The sequence below is a fragment of the Rhincodon typus genome, chromosome 7 (assembly GCF_021869965.1).
Source record: "Rhincodon typus isolate 14 chromosome 7, sRhiTyp1.1, whole genome shotgun sequence".
NCBI classification, from domain to species: domain Eukaryota; kingdom Metazoa; phylum Chordata; class Chondrichthyes; order Orectolobiformes; family Rhincodontidae; genus Rhincodon; species Rhincodon typus.
In genome coordinates, this window is record NC_063338.1 from 68806243 (window position 1) to 68824013 (window position 17771).

A 17771-nucleotide genomic window follows, 5' to 3' on the forward strand; every position below is an offset into this window, starting at 1 on the left:
GCCCGATTGGATGTACTAACACCATCTTATTACCTATCCTCTGTTCACGTATTTGCAGTTTGCTATTCTCTCATGAATGTGGAGAGAAACTAGATGACAACAATAAAGTTGCTGGAAAAGCTCAGCAGGTCTGGTAGCATCTGTGAAGCAAAAAACAAGAGTTAACGTTTTGGGTCCGGTGACCCCTATTTCTTCACAGATGCTGCCAGACCTGCTGAGCTTTACCTGCAACTTTGTTTTTGTTCCTGATTTACAGCATCCGCAGTTCTTTCAGTTTTTATTTAGAAATTTGGATAGATTCCCCCTGCCTTGGGAACCACAGTACTCTATCAAATCCAGCCCAGTACACCTTGATTGCCCACTCAAGTACCTGCTTCTTCAAACGTTTCCATACTATCTTTTGCTGTCATTGATTCTTGAACAATCTGTTCTACACATCATTAGGTTTGGCAGTTTCTGTGGAGAAAGAAAGCAGAGTTAACATTTCAATTTCAGTGACCCTTTTAAGAATTGTGTCACTGCATCACAGGACTCAAAATGTTAACTCTGTTTTTTCTCTCCACAGGTGCTGCCAACCTGCTGAGTTTCTGCAGCAATTTTTGTTTCTCTTTCAGATTTCCAGCATCTGCAGTTCTTTGTTTTAGTTTGTTCTCCGCATCATCGTTCATGTAAAATATTTAGTTTTGACCTCTGTCTGTTCTCTTATTTTTATGAGTTCGCATTGAAGTTTCTGCTCCAAACTTTCTATTTTATTTCCTTCAAAGTCTGAATGAATTTAAGTCAACACTTTTACTGGAGCCATTTATTTTGGTGAGTGCTATTGATTTCAGTCATGACAAATTGTAAAGTTCAAGAAATACAATTTAACGACACTTATCCCATTCCTTGCAGGTATAAAACACCTCTGCTATCAAATCCTTTACAAAATTAATTTTCTAAGCCAATGTAACCTTCACAGCTATTAATATTCTTTCCTGAAAGGAAATAGATAGTAATGTAAGATTGAACATCACCACATCATCTTTGACCCTCATGTCATTGTGCTAGATACTAAAGTTGCCAGTAGTTGCGTGCAAAAGTGAATGAAGCCCATTAGACACCAGCACTGCTCCGCAGAGCCTTTTGAAACATTGAAACATTGTACATGTATGTATAAAAGTGATTGGTGTGAAGACAATTCTTTTTGATAGGGTCATAATGTTTGTTTCTCAGTAGACCTGTCGGCAATTAAAAGCAAATTATTGTGTTTGATTTAATGATATTTACCACGATGTTAATTGTAACAGGTACAGCCATAAACTTCAGTCAATGCAGTGACCTTTTCTGGATGTGATTTCTTTTCGTGTTCTCAGAATGGAGTACTTGCCAGCTGAGTGATAATGCAGTTTGTGGACAAGGGCTAAAGATTCGTTTGCTTAATTGTGTGCGAAGTGATGGAAAGTCGGTCGATAGCGACTACTGTGAAAAGGTGAGATCTCAATATGCAGTGTGGTTTCATGGCTGAACCTGGTTGGTTTGGAGGTGCAATTGAAAGAGACAGTTAATTGCATTACACTTGCACTAGATTATTGTGTGTGACCTTATTCATACACTTTCCCCTTCAAAAATCACTTCCAATCACCTAGATGTAAAACAGTAAAAGTTGTTAACAAGAAGCTGTTGTTGTATATATTGCATAGTGAGATTTAATAGTTCAATTTTTTTCTAACATTTTCTAACATAACACATTGTTAATATTATAAGCAGGGAAATCGTATTTGGAAAGGTATGTCAGTAATACCTTTCACATCAGCTGTGCTCCCTGTCCCTATAGCTTCACAGCACAGTCGGAGAGATATGTTGTGTGTTGGGAACAATGGATTGTTTGAGCCCGGTGAATATTGCCAAGTTGTATTGATTCAGGTGCACACCTGTAAAAAAGAAACTGCCTGATTTCACTTCAATTAAGGAAAATCAGTTAAGGCCTTCATTGCTTTGCTCTCCATCTTCAACTTTCTTATATTGTTATGTCCATGGTGATACAGTGCTCCCATAACTCTTGATACTTGATTTTTAGATGCTTAACTTTTTTATCTTGGAGGGGTTATTTCTGTTGCACTTATGATGGTCAGAGAAAAATAACAAAATTCTTTCAGTGTCAGCTTTGGCTCAGGTGGTACCCACTTAACTCAGAGTCAGAAAGTTTTGGGGTAAAGACTCATTCCAGAAGAAATGTGAAACTAAGACTCCTCCTCCCTTGTAAAATATCTCAAGGCGCTATTCTGAAGAACAGAGATGCTAACTCTGGTGTCCTGGGCAGTATTATTCCCAAATTAACGTTATAAAAGTAAATGGTCTGATCAGTATCAAGTTATTTATAAGAGCAGTGCAATGCTCAATTGCTTTTCCTACACTACAACAGTGACCACATTTCCAAAGTATTTCTTTAGTATAACATGCTTTGGGGCATCCTGTGGTCATGCAAGGAACTGGATTGATGCAAAGTCTTTTTGTTTCCTTTCTCACTCATTTGTTGTTTATGGTTGAATTCAACAGCTACGCAGTCTCTGCTTTGTCCCAGGTTGGGAAATTGACTCTTTTAATGAATTTTATGATTATAGGTCACACCTCAGAGGTAGGATTTTTTAGATGGTAGAGTTTCCCAACCTACTAGCCAAAGAATTAACAAGAAATGCATCCCTGCTGATCACAGCAGTCCCATTGAATTGGCTGGAGATTGAACTTCCACCCCTCACCTAGCTTTGAAGTCCCAAAGTCCAGAACTATATAAGTATAGGGAGCCTCATTGTGACAGGGGAGATGATGCTAAGTAGTGGAGGGTGTTGGGGGTTTGGTATCAGGAGGGGTGAGCAGGAGTTCCGGAGCTTTGTAGGGTATTGCTTAAGAGAGGGAGATGAGGAGATGAAGGAGTCTTGCTGGAGAGGTTGAGGATAAGGTGGGACAGAGCACCCAATGGGGAGATTTCAGAGAGGGGGCATTATGCCTGATGTGGACAAAGGTTCTTCAGGTAAGCCCCTATCTCCCTATTTCCTGTTCAAAGCCTGAGAAGTCTGCTAGGCTTTACCATTCTCCTTGAACTCCTTCTGCAAGTCTTAACATTGCGACCATGTTCGTCCTGGTCTTTGGCACCTAAAGGACCTCTGTTGAAGTGAATGTGTGTAGGCCTAAATCTTGCCCATTCCCCACATAAAATTACAGGCAAGTCAGGGACTGGCAGGAGGAGTGCAGGAAGTCCACCTATGGAATTCTATAGCCCCCTGCTGCAATCCTGCCAGTGGTGGACTCTAAAGTGATCAAGTGATATGGGGGAAGGGTGGGATTAGGGTATTGAGCTCAATGATCAGCCATAATCATTACTGAAGGTGGAGCAGACTCACAAACCTTATTCTGTGTCCTATCTTCTATGTTCCTAAAATTCTGCTCTGATACATTTCATCTGTCATGAGTTTCTGCTACATTATAATTTGAAACAGTTAGACTCTTTTCTGATCAGTTTGCTTTATTATTCTTGCTTTGTACTTGTGCAGATAGTAGCAGAAATTGGTATGCTTTCAGTTGATTGGTTAACTTCACGTTCTTTCCGATGGGAAGCTTAGTGGTGTCAAAAGCAGAGACTGATTACCAAAACTATATTAAGCTACCTTCACATGGTGTAAATTTCCTTAATGTTAGCAGTGTAAAAATTAGCCATTGCATCTCACTTTGCACCTCTTGACTAGAGAAATGATGGTTTCTCTGTGTTCAATTTTATTATATCTCACCTGGAAATGTCGTGGAGTCATAGAGATGTACAGCATGAAAACAGACCCTTCTGTCCAACTCATTCATGCCAAACAGATATCCTAAATTAATTTAGTCCCTTTTGCCAGCATTTGGCCCATATCCCTCTAAACCCTTGCTATTTATGTACCCATCTGGATGCCTTTTAAATATTGTAATTGTACCAGCCTCCTCCACCTCCTCTGGCAACTCATCCCATGCACCCACCACCCTCTGCATGATAAAAGAAGCCCCTTAGATCCCTTCTAAATCTTACCACTCTCACCTTAAACTATGCTTCTGGTTTTGGACTCACCTGCCCTGGGGAAAGACCTGTCCTGCAACTAAATTGGAGACCTATTCCATTTCCCAGCCCGATACACCTCACTAAAATGAAAGCAAATGAAAAACATTAACAGGCATATAACAATTACTTGAAAGAAGACTCTTCTTGCAAGAGAATTATGTCCCAATCTATTTTCTAAAATAAATTGAAGATAAGGGAAAGGTTTGGGGAATTGCAATGATGATTTTATAATTAAAGTTTCCAGTGAAGAGCCACAGTCATAGAGCATGAGCTGAAGCTACGTATACAACTCAATACCTTCTATCTTTGACCCACACTCTGTTGAATCTAGCTGTTCATTGGGAGCATATTATTGAGGAATTAGCTCCACATTCACGTCACGCAAGAGTGACATGACTTTCTTTAAAACTTAAGCAGACTGCTGATTTCACATGGTGACTATATTATTAACAACTAAAGGTCAAGAAAAATGTTTTTATACTTGGCAAATGGATATGTGCACTTTGATCTTTAAAGGTCAAAACTATTTTGAAGTTTGTGCCTCTGAATAACTTTTACTTATTTCCCAATTCTAAACAATGACATTTTACAATTTAATATTTCCTGTGGTGATTTATAGTTTTATTGACCCAATCTATTGTGGCAATGTGTCCAAATGCAAATCTTTGGTGAATTACAGATACCCAATCATGCATCAAGCATGATATACCTTCACAAAGTCACCAATTAATCAGTAAAGCAAACATCAGCAAAATATACAGGCTGGTCTATACTGGAGGTTTTTTTTAAGGTGAAATAATAGTGTTTGCAGCTCCTTGTTTAAAATTTATATTGAACCTAGATAGTGTAAATAGTTTAATCTAAATATTACTGCATTGCTGCTTCACTGATCCAGTCATTAACTGGTCAGGATAACACTTAATTTTCATTAACTGGTTGGGATAACACTCAATTTCCATTATCGATGAGAAATTGCTTTGACCAAGGCTAATAGCAATCAGCAAACCCATTTATAGTTTTAGTCAATTTGTAATGCAACAAAATAAAACAAAAGGAATGACTTAGCAAGTGTATAGGATTGCTTGAAAGTAGCATTGCTCAGGATTCCGTCTGATTACGACAGCCCTCGGATTCCTTGGCACACAAAGAAATATTTAAGAACTTGTGACAAGGTTATCAAACCAAGTGCTTGCAGATTATGCACACTCAGTCATTAATTATACTCACTAGTTTTATTTCTTCAGTTGTAGATTTTCAGAATATCCATTCAGCTCTTCACCTCACATAATATACTTCATACACACCTTGCAACAGCAAATAAATCAAAAAGTCACAAAGTTCTTTACACCAATACATTTCAACATTCACATTCAGCTTTCCACTTCTCTTTAATATGCTATTTAAAATCTATTTTTTTAGCCAAGCTTTTGATTAATTGTTCTTCAATCTCCTTTTGTGGCTCAGAGCCAAACTTTGTTTGAGAATACGCCTGTGAAACGTGTTGCGACATTTTACTGTGTGAAAGCTACTGGATAAATGTAAATTTTTGTTGTAAATTGTATCTAAATGGCACTATGGACCAGGTAGTTTACTGCTGCATTTTGTTTCCTTTTTCCAAGATGGAACTGGAATCTCCTTGGCATTTATCCATGTCTTGCTTTGTGGAATGTCCTGTAAATTGTCAGCCGTCAGAGTGGTCATCTTGGTCTGAGTGTTCCCACACTTGCGGACTTGAAGGTATGTGGATCCTTCTGACTATCAAAAGGCAGGTGTTAGTTTATCTTCCATGTAAAATAACAGTGCAAGCAGTTACTTAGCTTAGTCCGAGAAAGAGTATTCCAATTGACCATTGCTTAAATTTAATAAAACTAACATGTTAATTGTCACAATGATTTAGTTTCAGTATTTTTGTATTTCTAACTTTTTTTGCTGTTGAATTGTGGATGAAGCTATGTAACATGTGCAACACACATAAACACATATTTATAAATGTTTGAAATATGAGTATAAAAGGGAAAGCAAGTAAGTTCTCCAACACTTTTTTTCTTTTTGACAGCAAATAATATTCTTTATTATCTCAAAGTAAGCATTCTATAATTGTTTTGAATTCTGTCAAAATGCTTAGCTATTTATTGCAATATCATTAGTTTAGATATGGAATTTATCCAGAAAATTATTGTAGATGCAGATCACGTATATAACAGTTTGCATTTAATATTCAATGTGGCATTTGGATTTTGCATATCTGAATTATTCAGCACTGAACATATTACAAATTCAGAAACCTTTAGGTAAATCACAAGGACTGTAGAGGGAAAGAAGAACATGTCTGTATAGTAGATCAGTAATCAATATTCTTTTTAGAGGGTCAGATTAGTGCCAATTAATCATTTTATTTACATCTTATGGTTTTTCAATTGCTTTCTCTATAGTTATGCAGTCATTGTCATAATGGACACCACACTGAAAACATAACATGTGGTGACCTGAATATCAATATTTCTTTCTTGATTGGTGATCTCCCCAAATTTTACATTAGTAAATAATATTTTAAGTGAAGCATGTTTGTTCATGGCTGTACATGAAGAGATGCTTGGAATGATTTTGACTGTGTACACTATTGGCTGTCACAAATTGGCAGTCTCTGTTATGTCTCTCCTGCATGTTAATGTCTTTTCCTTTATTCATTCATGGGATGAGGGCATCGTTGACCAGGCAGCATTTATTGCCCAGTTCAGAGTCAACCACATTACTATGGGCCTGGAGTCATATGTAGGCCAGATCAGGTAAAGATGGCAGTTTCCTTCCCTAAGGGACATTAGTGAACCAGCTGGGATTTTCCGATGATCAACAATGGATTCATTGTCATCATTAAGTTCTTAATTCCAGATCATTTACTGAATTCAAATTCCACCACCTGCCGTTATCTGGGTCTCTGGATTAAAAGTCCAGCAATAATACCACTAATACCACAAGGCCGATGCCTCCCCATGTGATTTCAATTCCATTCACACGATTAAGGCCATCACAGAAAGTAGTTATCATCACCATGTTTATCAAATGCCGGGACTACCTTGTGAAGCTACAGCACAAGGCTATTCATGCCTAAGCAGCAGAGGTAGCATTATGTACACAGAAATATGCAAACACTCCCAAAGTATCAAGTCAAAGCTCTGCAGGCCTGTCACATCCAGTCGTGATTGGTGACATTTACACAGCTAATGGGATTCATAAACATCTCAATTATTAATAATATCAGAGTCCAGCATGGTGATTGTAATTGTTTACACACTTGTTTAAGAAAGGGAAAGATAAACCTGGTAATTATAGGTCTACAACAAACCAGGAGAAAATTAGTAGCCATGTGGACAAATAGGGACATGTATGGAAGAGCCAGCACAGATTTCTTTAAGAGGAAATTGTGTTTGATTAGCTTGATTTATTTTTTGGATGAGATAACAGAGATGGTTGATGAGAGCAATGCAGTTGGTTTCATCCACAGAGATTCTCAAAAGATATTTATTAAGAATCACATAATAGGTTTATCAGCAAAATCGAAGCCTAGAGGATAAAGGGGTGATATTATCATAGATACAAATTCAGCTCAGGGACAATAAACAGATGAATGACTGGGGATACGCTGTGGTATTTCTCAGGGTACAGAACAAAAATCACTAACGTATTTGATATATGTATTATTGACTTAATCTAGGAGGTACCAGGGCAAAATTTGCAGAAGATACAAAACTTTGAAGTATCATTAAAGATGAGGAAGAGAGTAGCAGACCTCAAGAAAACAGAGGTATGCAAATGCAATGGCTTAATGCACCAAAGTGTGAGGTGTTTCATTTTAAAGAAAGAATAAGAAATATCAGAGAAGTTATCCAATTTTAAAGAGGGTGCTGTGAAGGTGGAAGGACAGGTTACCAAAGCAATTAACAATAGTTACAAGAACAGGTCAGAGACTGATTATTCATGCTAAATGGCTCACCTCTTGACCCTCTAAAACACCAAATACAAGGAAAAAAACCAGGAATGAAATGAAATACTTGGCTCTTGCCTGGATAGCGGCAGCTGCAACAACAAGATATTCAGCATAATCCAGGACACAGTAAACTATTTGGTTGACACTTCATACAAATTCAGCTCTTCTGCAACCAGCATGCTACAGCTGTGGTGCATCCTGTATGGAAAATGAATTGCAGCAATTTGACTTGACTTTGGTGGCCCTTGAAAAACACACAACCTTCTCATCTCAAAGGACAGGCACAAGAAGTTAATGGAAATACTGTGTTCTGTGAGTCACATTGTGTTTTGGACCTGATCTCACTAATCCTTCACTGTTGCTATGTCTAAGTCTTGGAAAGCCCTTCCTAAAAGCACTGTAGACTAGCTTCACATCATGGAATGTGGTGGTTCAAAAATAAGTTCCACCACTGTCAACTTTTGAAGGCACTGTAAGGACAGGCATTAAATGCTTACTTTGATATAAGACCAACTTCCCAAAAATTGCCATAGATGACGATGTATAAGTTGACCTTTGAAATCTCAAGAGATGTTTCCAAAGCAGGTATCAACATGTACATAATATGAAATGTGAATAACTGGTATTGGTTTAGGTGGTTGAGATTTTGAAATTAATAGCAAATATTACTGTAGCTGCAATGGCATATTAACTGAGGTACTATTGACTCCTCACTGTCTGAGTGATAATTTTGAATTGATGATTCTTGTTTTGATTCAGAACTCATTCATTATATTAGTCTCCAAGATGGTTTTAGAATATTGAAGCACATGATATTAAAGGAAATCTGGCATTGTGGGTAACAAGTTGATTGACATGAAACAGAATTAATAGGATTGGGCTAACAAAGTGTAGAGCTGAATGAACACAGCAGGCCAAGCAGCATCAGAGGGGTCTCGACCCGAAACGTCAGCGTTCCTGCTCCTCTGATGCTGCTTGGTCTGCTGTGTTCATCCAGCTCTACACCTTGTTATCTCAGATTCTCCAGCATCGACAGTTCCTACTATCTCTGTAACTAATAGGATTGGGTAATGTGCAGATTGGAGACAGGTTGAAAGTTTGACATAGAGGGTGTAGTCCAAGGATAACTGCTGTATCTATCTCTGTTCTTCATATATTCAGATAACTTAAACTTGAATGTAAATATCCTGATACTGAAATTTATCAATGAAACCTAAGAATTTAAACGTACCTGAAAAGACACATGAAGCCAATCTTTTTCAAGTGCATTCCATGAGATTTAAATGCAAGAAAACCAACTTAGAAAGCTCCATTCATTCCAAGAGAGCAAGAACTACAGATGCTGGAGTCAGAGACAACACAGTGTGAAGCTGGAGGGACCCGAAACGTCGACTTTCCTGCTCCTCTGAGGCTGCCTGGCCTGCTGTGTTCCTCCAGCTTCACACTGTAATGTCTCTGCTTTCATTCTAAGTTGGTTTTCTTGTATTTCAGTCCAGATGAAAGCTTTGACTCTGTGATTCTCTTTACCAGTATTTAATTCTGCACTGCCAAGCAATAATAAGGGCACCTTTGAAGAGAATTTAGTAAATGGTGAGTAGGATATGGCTTAGTGAAATGAGCAGACGGATGATAGATATAATTTAATGTGGAAAAATTATGTGATAATACATTTTGGAAAAAAGTTAATAGATATGTGATTGCCATAGATCTAGGAATTCAAATACACCTAACACATAGTGTGGATTTATCAGGATAATGCTGTAGATAAGAAACATACTTGCACAAACGCTTAAAATAATGTGAATATTTCCAGTAGTGCAGAGAGAAATAAAGATTATTTAGCAAAAATAATTAAATAACAGGCAGTTTTGATAGGTTTCATAGGCAATGACTATTACCACCGTTAAAGGAATCAAACCAATGGAAGCATCAATTGTAAATTTACAAAGCCATGTCAGCGCATTGAAAACATTCTAAAATTCATCTGCATTCCCTTTTTTCTGTCCAACTGATCACTTCTTCAAAACTGTTAAATCTGTCAAATGTGACTTTCCTTGAAAAATTCCATTGAAGCCGTTCATGGTGAGCGAAGACACCTACAAATTCCTGTTAATTTTACTTCAAATAAGAATTTGAATTGTTTGCCAACATCTGGTATTTGAATAATTAGTGGCCTGGCCAACATTCATCTTGCAATCAACACCAGAAAGAAAATAGATTAAACTGATTGTTTATCTCATTGCTGATTGTGCGAATCTTGTGTTTAAATTGCTCATCATGTTTTACCCACAGAAGCTGTAGTATATAGCCTTCAAGAATAATTCATTAGTTGTGAAGAGCCTTGAGGCATCTGAAATTGTAAAAAGTGTGAAAAACCTGGAATTCTTTTCTCCTTTTCTCCTGTCCTGCCTTCACAGGCTGTTTGCCAATTGTAAAATAGGTGAAGTTCAGAGAGATCATCTTTTATCTTTCTCTGCAGTTTGCCTCACTGAGGAAGAGGTGAAGTAATAACATAGGGGGCATGTTCTTTAGGATCCTGTAGAGTTAGATTTGTGTTTTTGTAGGATAGGAATGGTTATTTGTGTTTCATTTTGTAAACAAACCATTTGTTTGGGTCCCTACAACCTCTGGGGAATCTGGAGCAGAGCTGACCCAGCCACTGGTTATCTTTCTAGTTATTCAGAGGGGCTAAACGGACATTTGCTTCCTTCTGTTAAATGTGTAGCAATCTGCCAACTCTTTTAGTTGGCCTGCTGAGGACCTCTTTCTATTATAATAGTGTTCTTTTCAAACACTCATTAGAGAAAGATAACACTTAACATCTGCACTGAACACTGAATACCTCCTTATGTACTTGCTTACAAATGCAGGTTTGCAGTTTTAAATTGTGTGGTACCGATTGTGATGAATCATCAGATGCAGGAAACATGTGGTCTGAAAAGTGACAGAAAAAAATGTGTTTATGTTGTTACGATCCCAGATCAGATTTCCAAATGTAAGCAGCAATCTCTTTACGGGCCAGCAACCTTTTGTATTAAAATTTAAAAAGTTTGAGATTCAAGGTACATCCTCAGAGAACTCCCACGAGTTTAAACAAAATAAGACAATAAGCTTTACTGTTCAAAGTTATAACAACAATGCAATTTACAATATGTATGCAACTTGTATTTTAACATCCAGTTAGAATTAACATGAAGTAAATATGGGTAACAGACACACTGTGATCATAAACCACAACAATTAACAAATACAGTTAATACAGAGCCCATGGATTCCATAGCAATTCTCCAGATGTTGATGATACTATGGATCACCAAATCTTTTTGAACCTTACAAGGTATTCCAATTTATTAGTTCTTCAGAATGCCCTAAAAACTGTTCCATCCTGACCTCCTTGAACAACTACTCATGATCTGGTACTTTGCCCTCCTCTCCTTGGACTGTACTTCCCTGTAAGTAAGTATGCACTTACGCAAAAATACAACACCAGTTGTTTTGTTTATTGACTGCTAGCTCCACCAAGCTAGTATTGTTTTGGGCATTTCCGTCAGCTCTAACCTCGGCCAGTGGCTCCTAGAACTACCTCCTGTGTCCTCACAGCTTAGAAGTATTCAACTGTTCTTGGGATATCTTCCTGAGCACCAAGACACAGTGACGTTCTGTTGCCTTCTTAGCAGACCAGCAGCAGCAGCACAGCTTGAAATTTCTGAAGAAGGGTCTCGACCCGAAACGTCAGCTTTCCTGCTCCTCTGATGCTGCTTGGCCTGCTGTGTTCATCCAACTCTACACCTTGTTATCTCAGCTTGACATGGAGCATGCTTCTGTTTGCCCCAGTCTCTCACAGACTTAACTTTCCCTTCAATTGCCTGTGTCCTTTGAACTAGCAATGAGCTCAAAGAAAGGGAGCCAGTTTATCCCTTCTTCCTTTGGAGCTTAACAATTTGGGGTGTCTCATCTGAACTGCAACAAATTGTGGAACCCCAAATAGGGTCTCGTCACAAAACTGACAATACTTGCTGCTTGGCCTGCTGTGTTCATCCAGCCCTGCACCTTGTTGTCTCGGATTCTCCAGCATCTGCAGTTCCTACTATCTCTGAACCAATTAAATGGCTACTTTTGTTTAAATGGGATCATACATTTGCATAAGGCCCCAAGCAGGGCAAAGCAATGACAAAGATTGATTAACTCATATCCATTGCTTCAAATACAGGCAGCATGATAATTTAAATAATATTAGTGAGCAGCCTAGTGTTAATTGTGTTGTTGAATGAACACATGCCTTAGCGGTGGGCTGACATTCATGCGACACTTGCACCAAATAAAACTGGACTGCCAACTTTAAAGTCAGGATACTCCTGTTATTGTGAAATTATATTTTGTCTCGAAGAAATGGTTGCACAAGAGTGAATATGAAAACAGGCAGAGGGTTTTAAGTTTCTCTGGCACAGAACTGGAGGCCTTGATGCAAGAAATGGACAGGAGGCTGTTTATCTGCCGTACGGGCATGACAGAGTGAAAACAGGTAGCTGTCACTGAGCAGCTGAGCCCTGAGGATTTGCATGCAGAGCAGGAAAAAAATTGAATGACTTCACATTTGTGGTCAAGGTCAATGAATTCAAATGCTTTATTCTTGCAAATGGACCATCAGTCCCACACAGTACTCCATTCACTATCCCTGTTTCACTCAGCTACCAACATCCGATAATATCTACAACACATACTTAGCACACTTAGTTTTGTCTCTTCCTCAGACTGTTATCACTGCTATAATTTACACACCCACACCTCAAAACTTGAGGGCAATGGCAACGACCAAACTATGTCAAGTACATGATCAACCACACTCACTGATTTTACGATAAGTGATGCATAATAATAGGCTGCAATACCTAACTGGAGAAGCATTAGGCATATTTGCATGCCCTTACCCTACTGGAAGAGGTGGAGTTGATAATTATTGTTTGAGTAACAACAGGCTGCAGCCAGGAGAGAGATTGATAAGATTCTTGGCAGCATGGCTCTCATTGCCCACCTGCTGGTCACACATGTTTGGATCATGCCCATGAAGTGAGCAGACAGTCCTTATCACCCAGGGGCAGCCTCCAGTTTGACGTAATGGCTTAAATACTGAAGGAATAGTGGACTGATGCAGAACAAAGGCATCAATGCCTCATGCCAGGATATTGGGTGTTCATCAATGTGATGTGCTGAGCATGGTCACATAGCAGTTACACATTAAGAGATTATAAGACTTGTGCTACATACCAACATTTAGACGAGGTACTTATGAAGCCATGGCATGCCATAATGGCATCCAGCACCATGGACTAAAGACTAAAGCTGAGGCACTTTCATCCCCTGAGAGACAATGGCCATTCAGGAAGCATTATCACCCTCAATTCACGATTTAAGGACCTCACATGTTGATGGGCGAGAAGGCCTTTAATGAACCTTCTTGCCCCTGACTTAATTGCTGCAGAAGTATGATAAAGTATTCATTTTTCCTCTGCTCCTGCTTAAAGTGCTGAAATAACAGCATAGAGGCTGGTTTCCCATCACCAAGTCACCCTTTAATAAAAACTGAAAGAACTGCAGATGCTGTAAATCAGGAACAAAAACAAAGTTGCTGGAAAAGCTCAGTAGGTCTGACAGTATTTGTGAAGGGAAAAACAGAGTTAATGTTTCGGGTCCGGTGACCCTTTCTCCAAACTGTTCTGCACAGCCAGCTCAGAGTCAGTCACCTGAACCTGATGAGATTCTAAATCCCCTGGTTATTTTGGTCAGCCAGGACTTTCCTGTTGGTCAGCTCAACAACCTCGTAGTCAACGAGGTCAACCTGGTTCCAATCACTACACCCTCCTGCCCTAAGTCTGGGGATATAGGCCTGCTCTTTGGCTTGTTGCTTTTCATGAGATGATGTTTTCACCCCAAGTTGGGTTCCTCTAATTCGTACTCTGACACAGGCGGCGTGTACCAGACCATAGCCCACCTCTTATGTCTGGAGCGTTTTTGTAGGGTTTCCTCCTTTTCTTCTGGTGGTAATGGTATAGAGGCAGCATCCATGTCAGACTCTGAGGTTTGCTTGACACGAGACAAAGTGCGAGAACCTATGGTTTCCAACAGGCCTTCTGGCTGTTCTGAGGGACTAGGTAGGTTTTGCTCTTGCCCTGTTTGTGAGTTAACAGCTTTTTGTTCAGGACTGTAACACTTGTGGCAACTTTGTAAGCGATGGCACCTGACCTTGCGTCACCCTCGCCTCATACCCGTACAGGGCCATTTCCATGGTTCTGGCACCAAACATTGTCCATGGATTAAACTGTCTCTCTTGCTTAGAGGAGGCCTGTGCCTGGCATTGGCATTCCTGCTGCCATTTCACCCTGCTATCCCAGGTCTGGGAATATCAAATTTAACCTGGTGTAGCGTCTTCTCCCCATCAACAACTCCCCTGGAGCTAAACCAAAATAGACTCTTCCAGCCTCATTAGCTACTTGGCCCCCGGACAATGTTCTAACTTGTACTTGAACACCCTGAGAATAAGGGCCCAACGCTGAATTCTATGGGAAGCTATGGGTGGCACCACCTTGTCTTCCTTCAGTAGCCCTAGCAGGGGTTTGTGACCTGTAACTATGACAATTTATTGTCTGTGAAGATGCTGGTAGAACTTTCTCACACCAAAGTTGACTGCCAAACCTCCCTTCTCTATCAGAGCATATTTGCGGTTGGCATCAACCAAAGTCCAGGAAGCAAACGCTATTGGGCTCTCTTCTCCATTGGGCCACCGATGAGCCAACATTACCCCAATGCTGTATGCCAGGCATTGCATGTCAACACCACCTCTTGCTTTGAATGGTTGGGGGCCAACACCTTTGATGACAATAGCTGCTTTTTTATTTCCATAAAAGGTACTTCTTGGCTATGCAACCATTTCCAAGGCTGACCCTTTTTCAATAGCAGGTGTAAGGGTGCCATAATGGAAGTAATTCACTAAACCAAGGAAAGACCTAAGCTCCGGTACAGACATGGGAACCAGGGCATTCTTGTTCGCCCTCACTTTATCTTCCAACAGTCGTAACCCAATTTTGTCGACTCTGTAGCCCAAGTAGGTCACTTCTGGTGCCTGGAACACTCATTTGCCCTTCTAAGGTATACACATGCCTGGGAGAAACGTTTAAGCACTGTGTCCAAATTCTCCAAGTGCTCTCTATTGGTCTTCCCTGTTATTAGTAAGTTTTCTAGATAAATGATTTTCTGGGGTAAGCTTTATAGAATGTTCTGCATGGTCCTCTGGAAAAGAGCGCAGGCTGATGATACCCCAAATGGCAACCTTGTATATTCTCAATATTAATTGTAGCGTACCTTTGGGACTCCTCATCCAGTTGCAATTGCAGGTTGGCATAGCTCATGCCCAGCTTCGTAAAGGATAGCCCCCTCCCCGCCCGCCAACTTTGCATATAGGTCCTCTGTGTGAGGGACCAGGTATTTATCCAGCTGCAAGAAATGGTTTACTGTTTGCTTGAATTGCCCACAAAGGTAAACTGAGCCATCAGGCTGCACAATCAGTATGATTAGTGCTGCCCATTCTGCAAACTGCACTGGTTTGATGATTCCTTCACTCTCCAAACTCCTGATTTCACCCTCTACTTTTGGCCCACAAAGCAAATGGCACCAGGTAAGCCTTCCAAAAAGCAGTCACAAGGATTACTTGTTGCTTTTCATCTGCCCCAATATCATTTGCCCAGGAAAAACATTGCATTCTTTCGACATACTGGCCCAGTCTTTGACAGCAGGATCAAATAAGCCAACGTTCCAAAATAAAGGCATTCTGCCAAAAATGCTTCCCCCAACTCCAAGTGACTTTTGCAAATGAATGCTCTTCATGCATGTCCTGTTTTCTCTCGTCGCCACTGAAATAACTGCACAGAGGTCAGTCTCCCAATATCAAGTTACCCTTTATTTAATTGTGTACAGTATACTGGCTTGGAATCAGTCACCTGAATGAGGAGATTCTCAGGGCTTTCCTGATTGACCCAGGTTAACAACTCCAATAAACGACCTCACAGTCAATAAGGTCAACCTGGTTCCAATCACTACAATTGTCCTGCAATATTTTACTCTTTACTCTTCAGTTCAAATGCAGGAATCCTGAAGTGAGCAACTCTCTTCCTGTCTGCATAGCTTCTGTCCATCATCTACAAGACACAAGTCAGGACTGTGATGGAATACTCCCCCCTTGTCTGGATGAGTGCAGCTTTAAATACACTCTTACCACAAAAGCTTGCCACATGCAGGGTAAAGCAGCCTGCTTGATTGGCACCACATCAATAAAAATTCACTCATACCAAAAACACTCAGTATCAGAAATGTGTACTTGATTAAGGCTACTTGGACAGCACCTTCCAAACCATAACATCTAGAAGGACAAGAGCAGCAGATACATGGGAACACCACCACTGCAAGTTCCCCTTTAAGCCACTCACCATCCTGACTTGGAAATGCATTGCTATTCCTTTGGGTCACTGGGTTCTGAAGAAGAGTCATGTTGGACTTGAAATGTTAATTCTGTTTCTTTCACCACAGAGGCTGTCAGATCTACAGAGTTTCCTCAGGACTTTCTATTTTTATTATCCTGGAACTCCCTCCTTCAGACTCTACACCAAATGGACTGCCCACAGTTCAAGAAGGCAATCACCACCTTCTCAAAGGCAATGAGGGATGGGCAATAAATGCTGGCCCAGTCAGCAAAGTCTACATCGCCTGAATGAATTTAGAATAAAAGATTGTCTCAAAATAGATACTGAGTCGCATAAGGTAATGCTAGGACAACAACTTGATCAAAGAAGTAGGTTTTAGTAAATGTCTTAAAGAAGGACAGTGAGGTCGAGATTTGCAGATGAGAGAGAATTCCAAGCAAAGACACTATTGTTCAGTGAAAGAAAAGATGCCAGTGGTGAAGGAGTTAAATTCAAGGGTGATTCACAGACCAAGAATTTGATGAACGCAGATATTTCAGCAAGTTGCAAGGCTGGCAGAGATAACAGGATCAGAGGGCATTCAGGCCATGGAAGAATTTGAAGATAAGGATGAGACTTTTTGATATCAAGGCATTGCTTGAGGGGCAAATAATGTAGGTCAGCAGGCACAGTGATGATAGGTGAATGGGACTTGTCATGAGTAAGGGAATCTGCAGCAGCTTGAATTACCTCTACTCTACAAAGTATAAAATGTGGTAAACAGTCGAAAGTGCATTGGAGTAGATGAGTCTTAAGGTAAAAAAGGCATGAGCAAGACTTCCAGCAACAGGTGAGCTGAGACAGGCAAAATTGGATTATATTAGCACCTCAACTCTTTTTCATTGTCCTTGCGTAAGCAGACTTTTTCAGTAAAAGCAGAAATCTCTGAGTTTGTGGGAAAATTGCTGGTGCAGCTAAAAAACACAGGCATCTATGTTTTATCTATGTTTTAAATCTTCAGGATAGTTGGATAGGGATGACTAAGAAAACACATAGAAAACAACAAATTTTCCAGAATAATTTGGTTTGGCATATTGTATAATTGTTCCTTCTAAATTGTTTCACTGCTCACTTGTAAAAAAAAAGATGACCCAGTTAAAAACCAAATATTTTCTTTTTACCAGTTAGACTATGTTTTAAAAACAAAGAACAAGGAGCAGTACAGTAGAGGAACAGGTCCTTTGGCTCACCAAAACTGTGCCATCACATG

The 17771-nt window shown here is 39.8% G+C and overlaps 1 protein-coding gene across 1 annotated transcript in view; it reads left to right on the top strand.

Annotated features, from left to right (window-relative positions):
* The window catches only part of thsd7ba (thrombospondin, type I, domain containing 7Ba), an 886244-nt gene that overhangs the window by 718653 nt on the left and 149820 nt on the right, over window positions 1-17771 (top strand). The window contains exons 20-21 of the mRNA XM_048599575.1: window positions 1353-1468; window positions 5686-5803. Coding sequence (XP_048455532.1) covers window positions 1353-1468; window positions 5686-5803 — 234 coding nt within the window. The remainder of the gene's footprint in view (window positions 1-1352; window positions 1469-5685; window positions 5804-17771) is intronic.